Source organism: Acanthopagrus latus, chromosome 13 (genome assembly GCF_904848185.1).
Source record: "Acanthopagrus latus isolate v.2019 chromosome 13, fAcaLat1.1, whole genome shotgun sequence".
Taxonomy (NCBI): domain Eukaryota; kingdom Metazoa; phylum Chordata; class Actinopteri; order Spariformes; family Sparidae; genus Acanthopagrus; species Acanthopagrus latus.
The window spans coordinates 3,915,865-3,940,775 of NC_051051.1; the positions used below are offsets into that span (position 1 = coordinate 3,915,865).

Genomic DNA, 24,911 nt, shown 5'->3' on the forward strand with positions numbered 1-24,911 from the left:
ACGTGGAGAAAAAAAATGCAATTTAGGCGGTAGAATAAATTTTAGACATCATTATTATGGATAAAAACACATTAACACTTACATTAGATAAGCATATTTTATCTGACATGACTACAGGACTTGAATCCTGTTTCTGATCGACTGCTTAACCATCCAGGTCTTGTATCGATAATTATTCATGTGTCACATTTTAGACTGGAAAGTATAGTCATAGACCAGCTGTTCATGTCCATTCTTGCATGGAGAAAAAACACATGGAGCCAGCTGGTTATTTACCAGAACTGGCAATAATAAAATCATATTATATCGCATTCTGAATGCGATTGTTAATGTGAAAATAAAGGTAAAATATGGTAATGCCTAGTGGTTTGTCCAAGGATCAAACTTAAGCTGCATTTGTCACATTTGTCACATAGAAAAATATTGTCAAGACCATAATATGTCAGTGAAGGAGGGATAATAATGAATCTAAGACTGCAAAAACAAGTAAAAGTTGTAATTGTCATCTCAATGCAATGGATGAGTTTGACAAAAAGACAGGAGGGGAAGTGAAAGAGTGTGTTTATATATTAGTGTGACCACACTGTGTTAACCTCTGCTCTCTTGAAATGGAGAAGGGAGAACAGATTGAGACAGAGAGCAGGCCAACACCCATAAAGGCTTTCAGGCTTTTTGATTTCAGTTCCACTTGACTCCTCCTGGGATGGAGATGGAGACGGAAGACAGACGAGGGCAAAGGCCACACACCTCGCGGCTCTGCCCTTCGCTTGGCACTCAGCCTGCGGCTTCTCTCGGCCTCGGCGAGTCTGCATCACATCCTCGGCGAGAGTCTCTTTGATCCTGACACACACACGGCTTCTCTGTCTTGCGTTTCCTCGGTCTTTGCGTCCATGGCAACAGCAACATGAATGGACTATTCAGGATGTCCTCCACGACAGCCTCGGCTTCTGATGAACAACTGTGCGGCTCAGCGAATAGTTTGTGTTGTTGACTTTATTCAAGGTGAGAAACAAAACTTGCAGTTCCAACGGCCCCTCAGTACCCTCTGAATATCTTTCTTCTAGGCTCTGGAATCCAAAACCAAGTATTCAGTTACTGAGTTATGATTGCATTGTGGGTAATGTAGGCCCTGGGTTATCTGAGCAGTCCACTGCTTTGCTTTCCGCCCCTATTACACTGTAGGACTCATTATGGGCCTAATAAAGCTATCTATCTATCTATCTATCTATCTATCTATCTATCTATCTATCTATCTATCTATCTATCTATCTATCTATCTATCTATCTATCTATCTATCTATCCATCTTGGTGGACCCTGCCACCTTTCTGGGGACCTTATTTTCCTCTGAGAACAGCTTGTTTATTCAAAAGTACTCCTAAATGTGTCTTATTACCTCATTATTATTGTAAATATTGAAATTCTGAGTTTGAATTTCTTCTCCAAAACAAACATAATGCCCCTTTAAGAGATTATTGATGGTTATATCCTAATAAGTAATAATTAGTTTAAATAATTATCACTCTCAGGTTGATTGTAAGAGACTTGATGATTGACCTAAATGTGGTAATTAGACTTATTTTCATTCAGCTCTGCACAGTTTGGGCAGTGTGACTCATCCAGTAACACTTCCTGGGTTTGTCTGTCCTCTTCTGGAAGTTTCAGTTCGTGGGGCTATAAATTCCTCCCCCACAGAAACAACCCTCCACTTGCAAGCACGTAAATCTGCACGCCAATTACGGGATTTCTACATCACAAACTGGCAACCTGCGCGTTGTTCAGTGGGAGGCGCTAGTCCGCAGTAGTTTCTGGAAGGAACCTCATGCTTGCACCATGGAGAAAGTGAGTGTCCTGCAACTATCATCAAAATAATTACCCTGACACTTACGTGATTAATGAATATCGCTGTGTATCTCTGAGTTACTCTAATTAAAAGTCTCTTTGTGATAATAATTTAGAGGATAGCGTAGTTAAGCTAGTTTTTACCCTGAGACCTCACTGTTTGCTAAAAGCTAACGTTAGCTAGCTTGTCAGTTTAGCATCAATCCGGTAGTAATGTGTTGTAGCTGTTGTTGTCAGACTGTGAGCCAACACAAGATATTTTAACAAAGCCGGTGTGGAGTTTAGCTAATTAATATTTAAAGAAAAATGCAAACTATGCAAGGTTAACTGGTTGTTCATTCGTGCAGGGTTGAGGCTCACCACAAGGTTAGCTAACCTAACTGTTAAGCTAACGTAACATTTCATGACTTGGCGTTAATTATGTCACAGTTGCTCTGTCATTGAAAAATACCACAGTAAGGTTTGTAATAACTGCAGTTTGTGTTAATGGATCAGAGTATCCGGGCAGCTTGTAAACACACTAAATCACCGGCAAGATGCCCGTTAAGAAACTCCTAAATTAGCATATCGCCGTTCAACCGCTAAGTTACCATTAGCTCACAGTGTGAACGCAGTCATTTATAAGGCGACGGACGAAGAAAATAAAACTGTAGTAAATCGGCAAATCGATTCGTAGACACTAAACTGTTGTATCAGGAGATAGGCATGCTTGGAAGTGCGACAGTCGGCGTGTAGCACATGCTGCAGGAGTATTTTAGGATCGGCCTCAGCAGCGCTCTCACACCGGAGGATCATTCTAGATGCACACGGTGCCGCTGTCATGGCTACAGCCGCAGTCTGTGTCGTCACCGAGCTGCAACTCGGATGTTTCAGATGATGTGATAGTTTTGATGAGATGCATTAAAGAAAATAGTAATATTAATTACATATCTACTCCGGACAGTCAACATAACTCACCTGGTAGCTCCACTAAACCTACCAAGTTAAAGTTGGTGTGTGTGTGTGTGTGTGTGTGCACCTGGTCGGAGGAGTTCCACATGTTTACAGTGTGTTTTATCTTTTCAGTCACTCAAAGACAATAAACGATTAATATTATTACAACAATTAAACACCTTCCACTGCCTCAGTGCATCGCTTGGGTTATTTTTTAACATTTTCAATTTCTGGTCACACAAAGAATTTAAAGACTTTTGAGTCACACACCTGCAGTGTTTCCATCCCAGACACTTCAGTGTCAAGACAGGCTTCATTTTAATTATTGACAGTGTGTCTGTGGGTTTGTGGTCATGTGTTTCCTTTATAGCTGAAAGAAGTGTATTGTATTTCCTGATGCAAAAGAGCAGATCGTCATCCCCAATAACAACCACGCCCCACTAAGATTAATGCTCATCAGTGTTGTTGTTAGAACTATTACATTTTTTTGTGTGTGTGTGTGTTCAATAATGTTACTGAGTTACAACCCTGGTTTTCTAAGTAGGAAGCTGATCACAAGGCTCTGGACCATTTTGTTTGACTAATGTCACTAATTTATAATATGTCAGAGTTGCAGCTGAGACTTGTTTGAGGAATGTTAACTTTTTATTGTACTTGTACTAGTCAAACACATCCCAGTGTACAGTGTTGCAGGGAATTGCTCTTTTTCTGCATTTTAGATGTTTGAAGGTCTCTGGAGTGAAAGCTACACCGGTCAGCAGATCTTGTTCTTAGCCTGGGATGATTGTTAGTGCATGTTTAGTGTCATCACATTAGCTTTGAAATGAAGCCAGAAGGGATAGAGTTTAAAAGCAGAGTGGAACTTCTCTCTGCTCAGTGTTGACTTGATTCTAGCCCATAGTGTAAATATGCAGCCTGATAACTTCTCAAACCACAACAGTTGACCAACAAGGGGAGAGGTGGTGTTTGAAAACAATCTGTGCACTCTGATCACACTTTTTTCATCCAGCCCTGGTAGCATCGTCATTATACTTTCCCTTTGCAAGCCTGAACCCTCTTCCTGTGAGGCTGTACTCTAACCGCCAGGCTTACAGAATAGATTGCCTCCTGGAAGACCGTGAATGTGCTTTAACAAAATAAACACATCTCTGTGTCTGCTCCACCGCTGCACCTGTCAGACATGAACAGCTGAGTGGTTGAGCTAAGTAGTTCTGTCAGGGGCAGCTGTGTAAGATGTCTGTTCAGTACTCAGATCTATATTGGGGGTTGTGTTATAGAAGTTGGAGCAGGAGAGCTGCAGTATTGGGAATGTTTCTCTTAATGCTTAATTTGATCGTGTCTTCCTGGCTCACAGGTTTCAGCATTGAAAGACCAGGGTAACAAGGCGCTGAGTGCGGGGAACATCGATGAGGCGGTGCGCTGCTACACCGAAGCTTTGGCCCTTGACCCTTCAAACCACGTTCTGTTCAGCAACCGCTCTGCTGCCTACGCCAAGAAAGGCAACTATGAGAATGCCCTCCAGGATGCATGTCAGACCATCAAGATCAAGCCTGACTGGGGCAAGGTGAGATATCATTTGTCGTGCTGTTATTCGGTTGACCAGATATATGTATATATAGGTATTCAGATTGAGAGGGTCATTTACACGCTGTCAATTCTGATCAATCAGGGTTACTCCCGCAAAGCTGCAGCTTTGGAGTTTCTTGGCCGATTGGAGGACGCTAAAACAACTTACCAAGAGGGACTCCGGCAAGAGCCCAGTAATCAGCAGCTAAAGGAGGGCTTACAGAACATCGAAGCCCGACTTGCAGGTACATACTGTGAACATAATGATGTCTTTTTATTCTACAGAAGATGTTGAATTATAATGTGACTATAGTATGAGTCACTTTTCCCTCCCACACGAGTGGAGAGGATTTAGACATGGATGCTGACAGGATCACTAAAGTAAACTCGCATTGTGAGTGCTCAAGTTTTCAAAAGGAGAGTAGGCAGCCCACTTGGGTTTTGAGTGTTGTGATTCATCTTGACAATGCACAAGTAGTTCAGGTTAGAGAGGAGAAAGAGCTGGTGAATTTAATCCTAGAACAGCGCATGATGGGTGGGCATCCTGAATGTTGACCACAAAAATGATTTTTTTTGTTTCATCAGAGAAATCAATGATGAACCCCTTCGCCATGCCCAACTTGTATCAGAAGCTGGAGAGTGACTCTCGGACCCGTGAGCTGTTGTCAGATCCCACCTACAGAGAACTGCTGGAGCAGCTCAGGAACAAACCCTCAGAGCTTGGCACGTATGTATATTTTCAAAAATGTTGATGTAAGACAAAGAATTTGTCTTTTGGCAGGATTGATAATGAAAGATAATAACTTTGCATGCATAATAGTGAAAAGGGGCCAAAACCAAAACATTTAGATAAATCGGATCCAAAATTGTAAAGTTAATTTGGAAAGCGTGCAGTAGCGTTGAGTACTGTGGCGTTAGAAATGCATTTGTTTATCTGTTCTTACAGGAAGCTGCAGGACCCCAGAGTGATGACAACACTGTCTGTGCTGCTGGGACTGAACCTCTCCGAGATGGAAGAAGAAGAGGAGCCCACTCCCCCTCCTCCCCCCAAACCCAAAGAGACTCAGCCACCTCCTCCCAAAGAGGAAGACCTTCCAGAAAACAAGAGAAAGGTCAGTTCATCCTGCGTTCCACTTTCAATGAGTCCTCAGCCATTTGGTCAGATTAAGTTTTTTTTAATCCTCTTATTCACCCTTTTTTTCCCCCCCAACAGGCCTTGAAGGAAAAAGAACTGGGAAACTCTGCATATAAGAATAAGGACTTTGAAACAGCACTGAAACATTATGAAGAAGCAGTCAAACATGATCCCACCAACATGACGTATATATCTAATCAAGCAGGTATGCATTGTCACATGTTGGGAAAACAGATTCCAGATTTACACATTTCATCTGATTTACCCGTAAAGTGATTAAAACAAACCGATAATCCAGAATTTCTCCAATATAGAATTGGTCATGGTTGAGATTAGTTAGAGTAGATCATAAAGTGTCTATACAGTAAATTACTGTGGCTGGTTTGGTTTTGAGAGTTCCACTTGGCTATTATTTATTGTTTCCTCTCACTTGCACCATTTGAAAATAGCTGACAGAGACTAAAATAGCAGACTGGGAAAGCAGACAAGGAAATGATAAGGAGTAAATGGAGAAAGAAAAAGGATGTGTGATCAGAAGGATCATTGTGAAGTAGCTTCAACACAGTCACACAAAAACAGATCTCTAGTTTTGACCTATGCAGTCCTGAACTATACATGCACTGCAGGTGAAAACACTTTAAAGACACACCTCACTGCACATTCACTCTGCATGCGTTGTGTTGATTTGTACAGTATAGCCAAAGTTTTTGTTTGAGTTCCAGTTCAACTCGGTTCATTTAGAGATGAACACTGACATGATTAGTACTTGGAAATGTAAAGATGTACTGCGTTGTGTTGTCCCTCCAGCTGTGTTCTTTGAGAAGGGAGATTTTGAGAAATGCCGAGAGCTGTGTGAGAAGGCCATCGATGTTGGCAGAGAAAACCGGGAAGACTACAGACAAATAGCAAAGTGAGTTTGATACGAAGTATTTACATTCATTCATTCATTCATGTCTTTACTCAAGGGAATCTACTCACAATCTTCTCCTCGTTCTAGAGGATAGAACTGGTATTTTGTGTATTTTAAGGCCACAGAATTTTTTTTTCTGGATTGAAAATCACATTGAGAATAGAAATTTTGTTATACAAGAACCACCTGGTGGCAGTGTTGCGCTATCACTTCCCAAAGATGGGACAGGGATGTTGAATAACAACCCCAAATTCCCTGTCTGTCTTTTTCATTGTGTTGTGACGACATGTTCGTCTTCGTCCTTCTCTTTTCACAGGGCCTTGGCAAGGATTGGCAACTCGTACTTCAAGCAGGAGAACTACAAATACGCGGTTCAGTACTTCAACAAGAGTTTGACAGAGCATCGTACTCCTGATGTTCTGAAGAAGTGTCAACAGGTGGAGTGCAAGAAGATTTTCTTCTTAATGAGTTTCACTTATTAAAAACACAAATGGCCTCTTCACTTACAGCTCGATACTTTACTTGATTCCTCAGGCAGAGAAGATATTGAAGGAGCAGGAGAAAATAGCATACATCAACCCTGAATTAGCCTTGGAAGAGAAGAACAAGGGCAACGACGCCTTCCAGAAAGGTACGCACAAAACTTGAGTGCTTGATAATTGTCCTTGGAGTCATCTTTTGTGAATTTGTATGAAGATGATGATGTCTGTTCCATCCCACAGGAGACTACCCCTTAGCCATGAGACATTACAGCGAGGCCATCAAGAGAAACCCCAAAGATGCTAAACTCTTCAGTAACAGAGCTGCCTGCTACACAAAGCTGTTGGAGTTTCAGCTTGCTCTGAAGGTACAATATGTCCTTTAAGTATTTCTGTGAGTCAGTTTACTGGACCAAAAAAGTCACTCTTTCATTTAATTGTATTGCCTTTTTAAAAATCAGAATCTTTCCTTTGTGTTTTCCTTCACAGGACTGTGAAGAGTGCATCACACTTGAGCCCTCTTTCAGTGAGTTGGAAACTTTGCATTTTTTACTTTTTTAATTGAAATGTATTCATTATTGTCAAACTTTAGTAGTTGTCTTGATTTGACTTCTAATTTAAATGAATCTGTCCACAGTTAAAGGCTACACGCGTAAAGGAGCTGCCCTGGAGGCCATGAAAGATTTTTCAAAAGCGATGGATGCGTACCAGAAGGCGCTGGAGCTCGACTCTACTTCAAAGGTAACTTACAGGTTAATGTTCAGGTATATCATGACGTTTCAAGGCCTTGAAAACTTCATACATGAAATACATGAGTAAGATGTGGAAGAATGCTAGTGTTTACATTATATTACAAGTTCCAGTAAGAATCAACTGTTCCAGGTTCAGTATTTAATCTAGTAAATGATCAAATCTTAGTTTGCCTCACACATTATTTTTAAACTTGCTAAAACACTTCCATGTTGTAGTGTCACTGGTGATGGTGATGAAACAGGTACATCGACCACCCTTACTGTCAACTACGGATGTGCTTTTCTAGATTTGATACATTTCTTTTGCATTCTTCTTCTCACATTTTGTTTGCATAACTTGAAGTGGTTATAATGACTGCATTTGACTGGATACTTAAGCTGCTGTTACCCTCAAAACAAACAAACATCCACAAATGAAAGATATTAGAGATAATTATATCCAAGTCTGAGCTCCTTTTTAAAAAGCCATAAAGGAAATCTTTCCAGTGCTTGTTCCTCTGTTGGTCTGGACACAGCACATATGGCATGATAGGCATACTGTTGGGGAAATGAAAGTATTTACAATTTAGCTGAAATGTTTGCATCACAGAGCTGACACTTTGCTGAGGCACCGTGTAAACAGATTTTTATCAATGAAGTAGATCGTCTTTATTAACTATGGTTCCTTCTGGCTAACTTCATACACATACGACCATATTTGTGCTACAACAGTTATAAAATTAAGCAAGTCTAAAGAAATATTTGTATATTGAAAATACTGAGCACCAAAATCTGCAAAACGGTCGGTGTTGTTGGTGTTTTATGACTTAATTTTCCTTTTCATTATTTGTCCTCCATCTTCAGGAAGCCACAGAAGGCCTGCAGCGCTGTATGGTGAGCCAGGCCACGAGGAATGACACTCCTGAGGAGGTGAAGAAAAGAGCCATGTCCGATCCCGAGGTGCAGCAGATTATGAGTGACCCAGCCATGCGCATGATCCTGGAGCAAATGCAGAAGGACCCTCAGGCGCTCAGCGAGTAAGTTGGCCCACTTTAGTGTCACTCTCTCTCTCTGCGAGAAGTATTTAATGATAACGATACTTAACGGTTATTTTTCTGTTTGATCCTCAGCCACTTAAAGAATCCAGTTATCGCTCAGAAGATTCAGAAACTCATTGATGTCGGACTGATAGCCATTCGCTGACAACAACCAAGATCCAGATGTGTGAGGAAACTCGGAGACAACAGTGGAACAATGTGCAAATTCCCTCCAAAATATTACATTCTCTTTTCTTGCCTTCAAATTCAAAATAATATTGTCCTTAGTCTCACCGAGACTTTGTGTGTATGTTCTGTTTTTTTAAAATCAGTTTCACAACTTTTACATTGTATTCAACAAAGCATCTAGTGTGTCATCACAATGTTGGGACTCCAGAAAACGTCATCTGAAAAACTGGATTCATGTGTACAGATGCTGAAATACATCTTCAAATAAACGGCACAGTTCAGTGCACGAGCACGCTCAGTGTTTTTAAAGGGGGAATTTAACCAAAAGCAATTCACACATACCTATATGTCTCCTATGAAATAGAATTTCTCCACTAAAAGTCAAGATTGTAATGTACTGTAGATCAGAAATTGAAATTGTCAGCCTTGTTCAACATGTTGTCTTCTTTAAGGCTTGACTAAACATGGTGCTTTAAAGTTGAGCTGTCTAGTCTGTTTTCCTCAGTGCGTCCTCTCTCTTGGTCATCTCCCTCACCTCAGGTGGAAAGCTGGATCTGTCCTATCTACCAGCCATTCAGGGGCAAATTGTCAATGTTGGGTATTGTTTTTTTTCTCATTCAAAAGCATTTGTATAAGAAAATGGTTCAAGAAGCTGATACAAAAACATGTCAAACCTGTGAGAGCAGAAATGTCTCAGGTGGGGTGTGTGTCCATTTCTTTTATAGGTCGAGGAGCTAAAAAATGTTTTGCCCTGAAAGCACCGACTGGCCCCGTAGTGAAGTGTGTGTGTGTGCTATTTGTAGCTCTAACTCAGGCTAGCTTTGGTACAGGACTTTTATTTAGGTATCAAAGTAAATCCCCTTACTTCTCTATTTTGTACATAGAATTAAAGAAACGTATCATATGTGTTACATAAATAGTGAAGTTTAGTTTAGAATAAGTTAGAATTTTTAAAGTGTTAAAGTTACAGCCAGTGTGACAACATACCCATGTGACAAGAAGAAATCTGATGTATTTTAGGGGCCTGTTGGGACTTTTTGTCCCAGAAGACCAACAATGTAAAATACAGACTCAGTGCAGTAGTAGAAATTATTCTTACAGAAAGATTTTAAAAGTGCATCAATAAAATTGAGAGATTCTGCATATAAATGTGTAAATATCAATGAACATGTGAAGAGTAAAATACCATCTTTAACATTAGAAGTATATTATGGAAAATATATATCTCTAGATTGAACAAGTGTAAATATACGGGCACATAATGCTGCAAGTCTTAATAAATGTGTAAGTCTCTGATGCCCTGATAGTCTTGATAGTTGTGTTGCCCTAGTCGACGTTTTTAATTTGGACATTCTTATTTTTTTTAAATTACACAACTGTATATGTTGAAGAAATCTACAATATATAATACTTGAAGAAAGAGTTGTTTTAAATGAACCCCTGTGATTGAAACAGACTCTGGACCAGCCTGGTCCCTCTGAGAGCGCCAGCACTGTTAGCCCCGCCCACTCCGAGCGCTCACGTGACTGACCGTCGCCCAGGTTGTGTCGAAAGCATCCTGGAACTAGCCGTTAGCTTGCCGCTAACAAAAAAAACACAAAGTTAGGTGTGGATATTTTCACAATGGGCGAATTATTAACGTGGCTGTAGTGGACAGAAAGAAGACAAGGGACTACCCACACTGGGCTCTTCAACATGGTCTGATAGCCGACATCTGTAAGGGCAGTTAACATAGCTAACTAAACATTAGCGTCAGCTAACGTTCAAACTTTGACGGGCAGCTGCAGTAATTCGCTAGCTAGCTGCTAGTTTACCAATTTACTACTGCCATTCCAGCAAGATAGGTAACACGTCTTGTGATTGTAGCAGTTACGCCCAGTAATTAGCGTTGTAGGTGATAATTCACTGTCTAATAACGCGTTGTTTTGAGCAGCTGCGTATGTGAAACTAGCGTTATCGTTATTACTGAATAACGCCAGCGAACTTATGAATAATGACTGTTGAGCGGCTAATGCTAACGTTAGCCGCTTGAACTTCGATATAACTGACATTAACCGTTACTTCGAGTTGATGATCTCTGCCGTTGCCAGCTGATAGTGAATTAAGCGGACGGCGGCGCGTTACACAGCTGTAATCTGAATAGACTCAACGTCTGTGATTTGTGATTGATTTCGGCCAATCACATGAGATAAATAATGCGAAACACCAGGATGTCAAACGCATGGGGATTAACGTCAGGGCAGCAGTATTGTCTGGAAAACACAGCTGTCCGGTCATTCCGATAATCTTGCATCCGTCATAATGCAGCTGTGGTAGAATTGTGTCTGTTTAACGTTTAGCATAACATATTGTAGATACTGAAGCATTTAGCTGCTCAATTCATCAGTCAGGAAGTTATAGGATATAGTCCAGTTTTATTTAAAGTTATGCCTGGGGACGCATCTGATAGTAGCGATGACTCCGATGCAAAAACAAATGAAAAGGCCTGTACCGTCAAGCATCAGATCACCAATGGTAAGTCAGATGTGTTGTTTGTAATCACACAGGATGTAAACACTGCATAACCCCTGCATAGCTCCTGTAATTATTATTTGTGAAAGACCCCAAGATCAATCAACACTCAGTCTTATTCATGATGATATGTAAATATGCAGGTGTTTTATATTTTCTGTCACCTGGTGTATGTTGTGGATTTGAATTCAGGCCGTGCAACATTTTTACAAGAGACAAGAGCTCTTGATAGGTGGAATAGCATCATGCAAAAGCTAACATGAGCTTCAGATGTACTCTTGAAACATTTGTTTACGTTTGCATTGGTTCACACTGGAGCAAAACAAGGCTTGGAATTAGTCCTCCAGTGCTAGACTATAGCACCGTATTCCAATATTGTATTGAAAAAGTTCAACACACTCAAAAAACGACAACATGCGTCGACGTAAGCTTCTTTTTACTCACAACCTCTATGACTGTTGTACTTATTAGGACGGGGTCAAAAGGTTACATAGGGAGCCTTTAATGTCCTGTAGCTTTTCAAGGAAGGTGTTAGAAAAGATCTCACCCACCTGTGTGCCAGGCAGCGAGGAGCTTGTTAAGGGTGCACTTACCTACAGGAAGACAAACTGACTCAGGTGGTGCTGTGTTCACTTGTTCTGGACTCTGGACCGGAGAGTTAAGGAGCCATTGTTGCCTTATAGTTTATCTTATAGTCTGTATCTAATTTAGAATGTCATTCACAGCGTAAATCTACATTTAAAACTCACACAGGATTAGATAAAGCAGAGAACTGCTGCACTGTCCTCAGAGAATCATAATCAGCGATGTGACTGCATGTTGTTCATATACTGTCGCAGGAGAAATGTATTACTCTACTCACCCTGTCATTTATTGAAGTGCAACAGCATTTAAATCTATGGTGGACGCAGAAAGCAGCTTTGTTATAAGTTGCAACAGATTGACATGAATAATTTCATACATATTTATATAAGATGTTTGGTGTTTATTGTAAATCTACTCATAAAAAGGTCTAAAATTATAACTTTGTCATTACAGTTTTTTGAATAAACACAGTTTATTGGTTTGGCTGAGTTTGTGCGCTCTCAGTTAACATCTGCGATCTTGTTAGACAGCTGTTTTAGAGTGTTATTTATCTAAATGTGTCCGCCCATCCTCTTAAAACCAAAAAACATGTGTTTACAGGGTACAGAAAAAGTGCATAGAATACCGTTTGTCATGACTGTGTTTTTTTCCTTCTGCCACCAGCTAACCTCACAGGTCACACTGAGAGGGTCGGCATGGAGAACTTTGAGCTGCTCAAAGTCTTGGGCACTGGAGGTAAGTCTCTACTTGAAGCATGAAACACGTTAAATACAGATACAGTTGAAGGAAAACTTGAGTAGGCAGGAAGTATTTTCCTGTCGTGGCTGAATATCTCGTGGGCTTCGTGTTCATAATTAAGTTTCATAGCCTGTTAGGGAAAGTGTCCCTGAGGACTTGAATGCTGCAGCCAAGTATTTCTTTACGCTCATATCCTGATTGGGGAGTTGCAAATCAGCAGCACGAGTACTATCTGAATGTTTAGAAGGGAGACCATATGTTGTGGATGTCTGTGTCTGTTATTAGATCTCATCCATAATGAATACCTGTGAGAAATCTGCAAGGCTGTTTACATCAACAAAAACACCTTATTAAATTTAGTGTGCAGGGATGTTCTTTCACAGAAAAATCTGACTTTTGTATGGAGTAAATGGAATGTCAGGGTGAAATATTTGTTTTTCTTTCTCTAGCTTATGGAAAAGTGTTTTTGGTGAGGAAGAACAGCGGTCATGATGTGGGCCAGCTGTATGCCATGAAGGTGAGACTCTTAGCCTGAAACATGCAATTAAATAATTCTGTTCAGGATTTATTTTCTAAATATTTTCCTGGTCTTGGAAAATAACAATTAGTCAAAAACTTGAGCTAACTTTATTTTGATTATTGCTCTAGGTGTTGAAGAAAGCAGCTATTGTTCAAAAGGCAAAGACAACAGAACATACTCGCACTGAGAGGCAGGTGCTGGAACACATCCGCCAGTCTCCCTTCCTGGTCACGCTCCACTATGCCTTTCAGACGCAGAGCAAACTCCATCTCATCCTGGGTGAGTGATGGGACAGGACAGCTAAACGTGGCGAACTCTCATCTCTTCCGTCATGAAGCGCTGAATAGATGTTCTCCTGTTTGTGTCTCTTACTGTTTGTCTGTTTGTTGGCATTTTGTACATAATGTGTATTTGTGTAATATTTGCATTGCGTGTATTCAAGCCCCCTGTGTATTTGTCTGTGTGTGAGTGCAGACTATGTGAGCGGCGGGGAGATGTTTACTCATTTGTACCAGCGGGATCACTTTCCTGAGGAAGCGGTGCGGATTTATATCGGGGAAATAATCCTGGCTCTGGAGCACCTGCACAAGGTGGGTTTCACTCCTTCAAACTCTATAACTTCAAGCGACCTTGGATGATAGGATGCAGAAGAATGACAAGGCCAACATAAGGAGACATGGCACTAGCATATTGACTTATTTATTTACATGGCTGACATTTGACAGCCTCAGTTATATTTTGTTTTGTTTTTTTAGGCCTTTTGGCTTTATTGACAGGATAGTTGAAGACTTGACAGGAAATAGGCTGAGAGAGAGAGGGGGAGTGACACGCAGCAAAGGGCCCCTAGGCCGGGACTCGAACCCGGGGCCGCTGCAGCGAGGACAAAGCCTCTGTACATAAGACACCTGCTGTACTCACTTAGCTAAATGCCGCCCCACAGCCTCAGTTTTGAGTTACTTTGCTGCCTGAAATACTCACTTGCTCACTAAAGTTACCTGACAACATTTCTGCACATTCCCCCTAAAACATGAGTGTCTAAAGCCACAGTGGCACCGAAGGATCCTTATTTATTTTAAAGGATGTGCACAAGCCTCTGTGTGGAAGGAAGGTAGACTGCGTGCATTTTCAAGGTTTTTTACTCTCTGGATGTTTTTGTTAATTAGCAGTGCTCTGTAACTTCCTTTGAATAGCATCAAATAACTCCTATTCTAATTTACCACCGTCTTGTTGCAATTACGAGCTTCACTTCAGTGTGTGTTGTTGTCTGGCAGTTGTTTACATTGAAAGATTTAATGATTAGAACTACAGAATGAGGTTGGGAAACAACTGTGATGACTTAAATCAATTGGAATATAGATAATAGTCCACAGTCGTCTGTGTTTACGACATGCCATCTTTGTTTACAGATTTCTACACAGACAATTAATGTAACTGATAATTTTTCCCTGTGTTGTTACACAGCTTGGGATCGTGTACAGAGATATCAAATTGGAAAACATTCTTCTAGACAGTGAAGGCCATATAGTGCTGACAGATTTCGGGCTCAGCAAGGAGTTTCTGGAAGAGGAGGTACGTTTACGTGGTACCCACGTCCCAATATTTTGTTCAGGTAAGATTTGCTTTCATGGTTTAAGGCGTCATCTTTCTCCTCATTCCAGAAGGAACGAACGTACTCTTTCTGTGGCACCATTGAGTACATGGCACCTGAAATCATCCGGGGGAAAACAGGGCATGGAAAGGTAAATACATGACAGTAAGGCAGCACGCGCTGGTCTTTAGAGGGCATATCATTTTGGTAATGTTCAGAGGTTGCATATGAACATCATCTTTTTACATTCAGGATGACAGAGACATCCATTGTGACTAAAATTATAGGCAAAGTGCTGTAAGTCTCATGACTTTGGGTGACTGTGGTTCTGATGCAGAGCACGTATAAATGTTTTAATGGATAACATCTACTCTGAACACTGTACATGCTGATTTACCGTGCATTAGATCAAATGTTAGGCTGATATTCGTTGATGGAAGGCAGTCAGTGTCATAACAAACAGCCTCTAAATAAATACACATGCGGCGTCTTATCTGCTCGTGGTTTGTTCTCTTTGCTTTCTCCCTCAGTCGGTAGATTGGTGGAGCCTCGGGATCTTGATGTTTGAGCTTCTGACAGGAGCATCTCCTTTTACTCTGGAGGGAGAGAGGAACTCCCAGAGCGAAGTGTCAAAGTGAGTGCTGCCGATCATAACAATGATCTGAGTCAGTGTGTCGAGGGTACATTTTATTAATCATTCATGTGGCACAAACTGCAGTGCCACAATTTTACATGTGATTGTCCTTAACACAGTGAAAATATTAAAGCTGCACTTGGATTTTGTTATTCAGAATCTTATGAGGGGTTGTTTTTATTTCCGTGACGATTGTTTTTCACCTGATCCTTCAGACGTATTTTGCGCTGCGATCCACCGTTCCCCTCTATGATTGGACCCACTGCTCAGGACCTGCTGCGGAAGTTGTTAGTAAAAGATCCCCACAGGAGGCTGGGCTCTGGACCACGAGGATCTGAAGACATCAAAGCACATTCCTTCTTCAAGGTCCCACTCACCTAAACTGCCAATAACTCAAATATCTCACTTCCCCATTGCCCCCTCTCGATGTAACCCTCCTTATCTTTGTGCTTCTTTGTTTCCTCACAGGGCCTGAACTGGGCTGATCTAGCGCAGAAGAAGGTGGCAAGTCCATTCAAGCCTGAGCTGAGGGGTGAACTAGATGTGGGGAACTTTGCAGAAGAGTTCACCGGGATGGATCCCGTATACTCTCCGGCGAGCACGCCCCCAAGCACTGGACGTCTGTTCAAGGTTGGTCATTGCCGTCTCAAATATGGCCCTGGAGCTGGATAATATTATAACATACTTGTATACACCATCTGAAAATATTATTACAGATGATGAGGGCTCATGTTTGATTTTGGGTAATCTGCACTCTCTTTTTCTCTTTTCTTTCTGTTAAAGCAGATCACTCAATGTTTACTACCTACGTAACATTACTTCTCTGTCATTTTAGGGTTACTCCTTCATTGCTCCCTCCATCCTGTTCAATAAGAACGCAGTCATGGGAGACTTTGTAGATTCCCAGATCGGAGCTGATCGACCAGGTTCCGCCTCTGTCCAACGCAGTGCAATGTTAGAGGTACGGATTTTGGATTAAGCCATTTTTTCATTTATTTTATATATAATTTGAGTGTTATTTATCTTTCTTTACAACATGGCGCAGAGGCAGTTTTGCTTAAGCAGCATATCTTTATTTGAAGCCTTCTGTAATCTAGACAGATGAAAACAGCTGTATGTGATAATGGTTACAGACAGGAAGAAAAACTAGTTTATTAATCACAGTTGGTTCACCATAGTCATAGATTCCCATGGCTAGTCAATACTGACGTTACAATTATCAGTAGACTACATACTGATAAAATAACAGTGTCACAAGCATCAACTTTAATATTGCTTCTTTTGTCTTCATATACTCTGTGAAGAAAACAAGGAACACACTCAAAGAAAAGCAGTGTATCCTCACATTTAACAAGCTGGAACCAGCAGATGTTTGACAGTCTTTGCTTGAAAGATTACTCAGACCATGAATAGATTACCAAAATAGTTGGCAACTAATTTTCTTTTGATTAACTGACTTATTGTTGAAGCTGCAGTGTAAAGCTGTATTGCAAGCTGGAATTCAGAAATCTTAGTGATTTCTTTGTATTAGTAACAACAAAAATGTGTGTCACAGCTTGTGATATCAACATCCTGTTTATGATAATAGATCGTATCTACATGCATCTAAACGAGTTCTTTTATAGCAAACCCTGCTAAGGGACATGAATATTAATACAGATACTTTTTACACTACCTGGAAGTCACGCCCTGTTACATCAGCAAAAAGCAAACAAATGCACAAATCCCTTCACAGCTCAGTGTGACTCACACCGTCTCTTCTTTGTTCAGGAGTCCCAGTTTTTTCAGCACTATGAGCTGTGCCTCAGCGGGCCACCTCTGGGTGAGGGTAGTTTCTCTGTGTGCAGGAAGTGCCGACACAAGCAGAGTAACCACGAGTACGCTGTCAAGATCGTCAGCCGCAGGTCAGTGGAGATGTGATGCTGCAGTGGCATCTGTGTCATTGCTTTTGGTTTGCGTGTTCTCACTTTATCACCGTCATCTGATGACATAAGTCTGAGAAGCTTATTGTTGATGCTGAATGTGTCTTTTGGCTGTTAGGATGGAGGCGAACACCCAGAGGGAGATCGCTGCTTTGAGGCAATGTGAGGCTCACCCAAACATCGTCAAGCTGCATGAAGTCTACACAGATCAGGTAAAAATGGAAGTGTAAAAAGACAGACGTAACATTAACACAAGAGACAATGAATATACTGTATATACTTTGCATCCATTGCTTCTCTCTTGACTTGTGTGTCTCTGTCAGTATCACACATATTTAGTGATGGAGCTCCTTCGAGGCGGGGAGTTGCTGGAGAGGATCAAAAGGAAGAAACTCTTTGGCGAGGCGGAGGCCAGTCAGCTGTTACAGAGCCTGGTCTCAGCTGTCAGCTTCATGCACGAGGCAGGAGTCGTGCACAGAGACCTCAAGCCAGAGGTGGGCTCCGCTTTGATGACTTAATTTATTCCCGAAAGAATACAGTGTGTCATAAAAAAAGTGAATATGATAAATCAGTCCAACATTATTACAGCCATTATTCTACTGTATCACATCTTATTAAAAAATGCCTTTCAATAATTAAAATTTGCCGGAGAGAAGTTAGGAAGTTGAAATTAGGAGGGCATTGTATGTTTCTGGCTTGAGTAATGTGGTGGGGAAATGGAATCAGCAGGAATGTGAGCAGAGCAAAGCTTTAATTGTCTCAGTGTTTCTCCTCTGTGAGCTGCATGTGTCCTGTGTGCCCCGAGGAAAGCTCATTTTAACTCACCAGATACAGAGTTTTAACCAACCAGTTTGATGTGTGTAGATGTTAGCGCGCTTATTCTGCAGCATCATTTGAACGTGATTTAATGGAGGTAAACAGTGGACAGCACGTCCACAATGCCTCTCTGCTGTGGCGTGGTGCTTCTCAGAATGAACGCTGCAGATTTATCACACACATATCCTGCCGTCTTCAGATGGCTGTGGGATTTAATTAACTGAAGGAAAAGGCTTTCATATAGTATAAAGCAGCTGTGAATGACAGATAGTGGTAAGAATCGGCCATTAACTTTCAGTTCTGCACAGTGTTTTACTGAGACGTCGCCGTAATTGCATAAACTTTTATTTTTTGATGCCAATCTAAACATATTTAGCGGGTTGGATGGTGTTTGATTAAAACTGTTTATCTGCATAACTCCACAACTCCTGTGCATTTCATCTTAAGTATGGAGTTTATTGACAGAATCTCAAAATGATGAATCACAGTGAGATGAGTGATGTGGAAAAAAGTGTCGTCCTCTGGCATCTAATCCAGTTCTCACCAAAATGTCAACAACACATTTTGCAGTGGCTCATTTGAATGAATCTGCCATCTGTTTGACCTCTACTCCCACATTTACACCACATGTGCACACAAGGAAAGCGTACAGCAAGGTTAGAAAAATCAACTTGTAGTATTTAGCGGTCCTTCTGCTGTCAGTAAACAGAGCCCTGAGTGTAAGAACTGAAGACAAAGAAGAGAGTAAAATGGTGGATTTTATGTGTTTCCTCTACAGAACGTACTGTTTGCAGACGAGGGGGAGGACTCGGTGCTGAAAGTAATAGACTTTGGATTCGCCCGCCTCTGCCCTGCAGGCAGCGCCCCCCTGCAGACTCCCTGCTTCACGCTGCAGTACGCTGCACCTGAACTCTTTGAAAGTGCAGGATACGACAAAGCCTGCGACCTCTGGAGTCTCGGGGTCATCCTGGTAATTTTAACCCTAAGACCGTTAATCTAAGCCATCAGTGAGTCTAAGTGAGATACTAATGCCTCTGTCTGTGCTTTCATCAGTACACCATGCTGTCAGGCCAGGTGCCGTTTCAGAGCGAGCAGCGTGGGATGACCTCATCATATGCCGCTGACATCATGCAGAAGATTAAAGAGGGTGATTTCTCATTGGAGGGGGAAGCATGGAAGGGCGTATCGGAGGATGCCAAAGAGCTTGTGAAAGGTTTTTAGTCACACATTTGCTGTTTGCTTTCCGGCCACGTTACGTTAAGTTATGAATGCTTCATTTGTGTCTGAGGCGTTGGAGAACGTGATGGATGTGATGTTTTTTCAACTCTATCTCTTAACAAGTGAGCTTGTTTTGTCTTTGTATAACTTGTTTCATCTGTTGTGATTTCAGGCCTGCTGACGGTGGATCCTGAGAGGCGTCTCAAACTCTCTGATCTGAAAGAGAACAGCTGGCTGCAGGGCGGAGCATCCATGTCCACCACTCCTTTGTGCACACCAGATGTGCTCGAGTCTAGTGGGCCTACTGTTCGCACCTATGTTAACGCCACTTACAAGGTAATAACAGAATAGTGCACCAATCATCGCACAGGCTCTTTGAGTAGATATAAAGTGTGCTTAATGTGTGTCATCCTTCCTCCCTCATCAGGCTTTCAACCGCGGTAAAAGAGAGGGCTTCTTTCTGAAGAGTGTCGACAACGCTCCCCTCGCAAAGCGACGAAAGCTGAAGATGACAAGCACAGGCGTGGAGACCCGCTGGAGCTCATCCTCTTCCTCCTCCTCTTCTTCCACTTCCTCCTCTGCCTCTGCAACAGCATCCAAAGCACAGCCAAAGCAGACTGTGACCCCGAAGAAGAGCTAGCCTGAAGTGAAGTGGAGAGAGAGAGCAGACGGAAGTGGTATGTGCTTATACTGCCAACATGATGTTCTCCAGTGATGATGGGGTCAGCAAGATCCAAAAAAAAACCCCATACTGACAAACCGAAAGGCTGGTTTAAGTTAGTGTTTAGTTTTACATACAAAATCGAATTCCGCTTTTTAACAGAGCTTCGTTCATCATGCCGTATTCTCCCCGAACCAAACGTGTATTTTCTTAGAGTAGAAGGTCTAGATGTACAGAAATCTGTGGCCTTGAGGAACATTTGTACTTATTCAGTATTCTCCCACCATATTGCGGTGATACGACACACTAAAATGAGATATTTACCTACTTTCACTGTGGGTAAGAAACAGTGCCTGGCTAAATAGGGATAAAGGGAAAAAGGAGCCATAAATGAGCAGAAGCCATATAAACAGCACAGCAGTTAATACATCGATCGAGCCGAAAACACACAAATCTGCACAAAGCAAATGAATAGTCCTTCCAGAAATTAGCAGTCCTAACAGATTGATTGTACGAGCTATTTGCCACATGCTATGATTGTTTGGGGAAAAAAAGACAGCAAACGATTGGCCACAAGTGCTGTGACACACGTGGGCACCCAAAAAAATTAAAACGTCTTGTTTTTCTCAGTTGTGAAATGTTTGCACTATTTGCAGAGAATGTAAATATACATGATGGAATGGTAAAAAAAAAAAAAAGCAAATTGCTGGAAGGACTGAACACAGAAGAAAATGCTTGTGATACGTAAAAGCTTTGAGGCTGCAGAGGAGGAGTGACGCTGTTGTTAAAAGTCTGTTGGATGCAGACGGTTTTAACCGCCATTCCAAAGGGCGCCACACCTCCATTACACTACCAACTCCACCGCTCCCAGTGAACACAACATGGAGTGCATGTCTTGATCGACGGCTCCGATAGAGTGTTTTTGTCATCCAATCCGAGCTCGTCTTGACGTACAAGTGTCCGACAGTAGCACCTGTATAAAACCGATGAAGACGCAGTCGTTAAGAGTGTGATTTCCTCGTCATACTTGCTGTAAATTACTCGCATTATTGTGCCGGTCTGAAAATCTCTAGCATGCTAATCTGTTGTGATGATTAACTGTAAGGACTTTTTCTATATTTTGGTATCTGGGGCTCATTAGGAAAGGTCACCCAGAATGTTTCTACGCTACACAAAGTGCAGCCTTGCACTAAGATTAGATCAAAACTCATTTTTGGTGATTGAGCATGAGAATCGCTGTTGGCTTGTGAATTTCTAAAAGGGTATTATATTTACTTTTTTCTGGTGCCCTGTCAAACCAGCGCCATCGCGGCTAACGCAGATACAATCTGATTTGATACAGTGAAACATCGTCGGCCCTCAGTTGACCTCAGCTTGGGGTGAAAGGGTCTTTTTACAGCTGTGGTTTTAAAAATATTGTACGGTTTTTGCAGTTCAAATTATGTTCCAGAATGAGACACTTAATGAGTTCTGTGTGAGACCAACCTGAGAGACCTGGTGTGTAAATACTCATCCTTGATTCAGAGCAAAAAACGATGTAATGATTTAAAGATCTGACAACTGTTTTATCGGTATATTAGTCTCCTGATCATGTTTTTATTGGACTTTCTCTCTTTTTTTTTTCTTTTTTTTTTACATGTTGCACAGTCAGTTGATCAATTAAACACATTTCAGCTTTAAAGGTGCTTTCACTGATATTTATTACATGTGATTGATTTTAATGCTGTGGTAATGGGATTGATGATAACATTGGCGCTTGTTGTGTACCAACATTGTGTGTGTGTGTGAGCGTGTGTGTGTGTGAGAGAGCGTGAGAAGCACTGGGAGGTTGGTTTTAGATGTTTCTGTACCAGATGAAGCATTTTTTTTTGTTTTGTTTTTTGCAAGTTACTGTATTATTTACTTGTCGTTTGCCGCCTTTGTCTTTTTGAAGGTAAATGGTTGTTTGTGTTTGAACATTTGCAATTTTTACTTAAGAAACTGTGCTTTTATTGGTGTTGATATTCTTTGTTGTTGTAGTAAATGACATTTTCTTCTCTTTCATTTGTTTTTTTGAGCATTACTATTTTGCTGAGATGCACTGTCACTGATGTCGTAACTGGGAATTTATCTTTTTTTTTTTTGCACCTAAGATTTTTTTTTGGTCGGTGCAAAATAAACATTACTTTTAAATAGATCGTCGTGTGTTTGGTCTTTTGGGTGTTGTAATTGTTCTGTGAATGCTCGTTCGTTTGAGTGTCGTCGGCACTTAACAACGCCGAGATGTGTTCGTACAGATGTTGCTGACTTTGAATTGTTGGTACTGCAGATACAAATAGTAGAGGGAGTTTAATAACCTTTCCATGTGACAGAGGCCATTCTGTCAGCTCCTCCTTAAACGATGCTCCTGCTGCCAGGATGAGCCCTTAAACCACAGAGTAAGATCATCTCCTAAATTGTGATGCCATTCATAAACCCCAAAATCTCATCTGTTATTAAACTATATCTAAATCCCCCATCATTTGTTAGCGTCTGTCTACAATAGCACAGTCTGAGCCAACTCCACAAAAAAGACGGGACAAATCGGGGCTTGCGTGGACTTCTGAGAATCGTTATCTGATGCTCGGCCAGGTTTTTACAAAGTTCCCCTGTGGATGTGAATGTCTTTTATCTTAAGAGCCGCTGCTTTAAACAGCAATTAGTGCGCCATCTTAACTTTGCTAACCGGAGACAGATCGTGGTTGAGACTTAAAGAGTAACTCCACCAATGTTACACATTAAAGGTGCAATACGTAAACAATTTGCTACCTCTTAGAGGTCACTTCAAACAAATAGGGGGCAGCATAACAATAGAATAACCGCTGTTGTTAGCTAGTTAGCTCAGTTAGCTCGGTAAGCCGTGCAGCTAGCGGTCCAGACTGCAAGCTTAGATTGGTGTTATGAAATAAGACGGGCAGGAACTAGTTGGTCTCTTCAACACAACGCAGGATGGCGAAACATCTATTTAATCCCATTCAGTTGATACTTTGTTTATTTTTTTAAGCCAAATTTCTCTCATATGGCGCCTTTAAAGTGTGTTTAAAAGTAATTAAGTAATGCCACAGAGTGATTTTGTTGGTAATGTTGGCAACAAGTTTAAAAAAGGAAGAAGAAGAATGTGCTACAGGAGCAGTGGACTGCTCTGAAAATACTTGGCTCCTACATTACCCACAATTCAACTGGGAAATTACTGGAGGCAGTTTATCAGACAACATGCAGCTTTCCTGTGGAGCCACACGAGGCTTTATACTACTTTTTCACATATGCTCCAGTACCTGTAAACACACTTTAATTTCTAAAATCTGATGTTAATTGGTAACCCTCTAACATCAGAGCGCCTCGTCTGAAGTCTTAAATTGTCTCCAGCATTCACAAGTGTATTTGGCAGCTGACATGCTGAGGTCTTGTCTCATATTGTATAAAACGATGAATTAATCACAAATACGGTGCAGATGATTTCTGTCTTGGCAGGAGGGTCACGAGCAGGTGGGCTGCACGCTGTCGAACTTTAATCTCTGTTTTATATCTGCTTGATCTTCATGTCCTTGGAGTTTCCTCATGTTGAAATCTTTCACTGGATTTATTTAAAACAGCAACATGATGTTGGATGGAACGAGTGATTTCAGCCCTCTGCCAACATTGTGTGTTAGTTTTCACTCCCCTGCTGTTCATCCACAGCCTGCTGCAGAGGCAGTGTAACATTTGTCTGTGCTGCTGATGTTAATGCGTATTTTGAGCCGTTGTTATTATTTTTTAAAGATTAAGATGATCTTCTATCTGTCCTTATGTAAAAAGGTTCACATCACACATGCTGATGCTCATACTCTATGTCCACGTGGCCTGATGACCCGTCAGCTCTGATTCTTGGCTCACGTCTGAGTTGTTTGCAGCGCTACAATATCCCGTATCCACCATTAGGTGGCTGCTGCGTGCTGTCCTGTGTCCTTTGTCTCCTGCTCCGTCTTTCCCTTCATTGTGAAAGATTATGAAATGTGTCCAGAGTATCGTGGTTTAAAAACGCCTAATAATATTTTTCCTGACTTGATGTGATTTACAACGGTCAGTCGCACTGGATTTAATACTGTCACATGCTACATTTACCTCATTAGTCCACATCAGCGCGTGAACCATCGCTCAGGACGAGGCGGCAATTAACAGCGCAGGACACGAGGAGCAGGACAGGGCTGACACAGGGCAGGACATGAGAGGACGCGGTGCCCATCCTAATGATACAAGAGATCCATTACACAGGACCAGACAGAGTCACACGTTCTCACAAAATGACACTTGTTCTCACGTACCAGCGGAGAGAAACACCTCGACCGGCTCTGATGGATGCAGTTACTGATATTAGGACTCAACGTAAAGTCACCTGAAGCTGGGAGTGTTAGAGGATCACCAGTCGCTGTTCAGGAAGCCAGAACAGTTTTGACCCATAATAGTCCAAATCTCACAGGCCAGAAGGAATAACTCGGCACAGATCCGGTCGTGATTCTCTCACCAACACACCTCAGAACTGGCCCAAGAACTGCTGCTCAAACTGGACCTGAATTATCATCATAATGCGTAAAATCAACCCAAGAAAAATGATAGAACGAGCTGACACAAAGTTTTAAAGTGCCGTCTCTTCACTTTATATATATCAAAACTTTCTGCGTGCTGATATCATGGCAGTCAGTCCAGTAGCTGTTGTGACCTTTGACCCAAAACCACAAATGTTAACCTCATGGAGCATTAGAAGAAAAGTCTTTAGCGTTCGTCCTCTGAGCACCGTGAACACCTGAACAAGGTTTCAACACAAACCATCAAATAGTCACTGAGATATTTCACCGGACCAAAGTTGCGGACCCTGCAGATCGGCACGACAATAGAGCCACAT

The 24,911-nt window shown here is 41.5% G+C and overlaps 2 protein-coding genes across 2 annotated transcripts; both read left to right on the plus strand.

Annotated features, from left to right (window-relative positions):
• Positions 1-1,832: 1,832 nt before the first annotated feature.
• On the plus strand, positions 1,833-9,303 carry stip1 (stress-induced phosphoprotein 1). The gene is made up of 14 exons (XM_037118776.1): positions 1,833-1,841; positions 4,129-4,338; positions 4,444-4,585; positions 4,926-5,067; positions 5,287-5,452; positions 5,554-5,680; positions 6,283-6,385; positions 6,702-6,822; positions 6,920-7,016; positions 7,108-7,232; positions 7,354-7,390; positions 7,502-7,605; positions 8,460-8,632; positions 8,726-9,303. The coding sequence occupies exons 1-14, from the start codon at positions 1,833-1,835 to the stop codon at positions 8,796-8,798; spliced, it is 1,629 nt and encodes a 542-aa protein (XP_036974671.1). The 3' UTR covers positions 8,799-9,303.
• A 1,040-nt stretch (positions 9,304-10,343) lies between these two features.
• On the plus strand, positions 10,344-22,190 carry rps6ka4 (ribosomal protein S6 kinase, polypeptide 4). Its single transcript, XM_037119882.1, has 18 exons — positions 10,344-11,335; positions 12,581-12,652; positions 13,105-13,172; positions 13,304-13,454; positions 13,650-13,765; positions 14,637-14,744; positions 14,834-14,914; positions 15,294-15,397; positions 15,613-15,763; positions 15,866-16,027; positions 16,233-16,358; positions 17,168-17,301; positions 17,438-17,531; positions 17,643-17,813; positions 18,914-19,105; positions 19,189-19,348; positions 19,526-19,689; positions 19,781-22,190. The coding sequence occupies exons 1-18, from the start codon at positions 11,248-11,250 to the stop codon at positions 19,991-19,993; spliced, it is 2,355 nt and encodes a 784-aa protein (XP_036975777.1). The 5' UTR covers positions 10,344-11,247; the 3' UTR covers positions 19,994-22,190.
• The last annotated feature ends 2,721 nt before the right edge of the window (positions 22,191-24,911 follow it).

Excerpts from the sequence above, each read along its gene's own strand:
- stip1 (XM_037118776.1), top strand. Across the intron at positions 4,586-4,925 it reads CATCGAAGCCCGACTTGCAG|AGAAATCAATGATGAACCCC; the intron begins GTACATACTGTG and ends TTGTTTCATCAG. Across the intron at positions 5,681-6,282 it reads GTATATATCTAATCAAGCAG|CTGTGTTCTTTGAGAAGGGA; the intron begins GTATGCATTGTC and ends TTGTCCCTCCAG.
- rps6ka4 (XM_037119882.1), top strand. The coding sequence starts at position 11,248 with ATGCCTGGGGACGCATCTGATAGTAGCGATGACTCCGATGCAAAAACA. Across the intron at positions 11,336-12,580 it reads CAAGCATCAGATCACCAATG|CTAACCTCACAGGTCACACT; the intron begins GTAAGTCAGATG and ends TTCTGCCACCAG. Across the intron at positions 15,764-15,865 it reads AAGCACATTCCTTCTTCAAG|GGCCTGAACTGGGCTGATCT; the intron begins GTCCCACTCACC and ends GTTTCCTCACAG.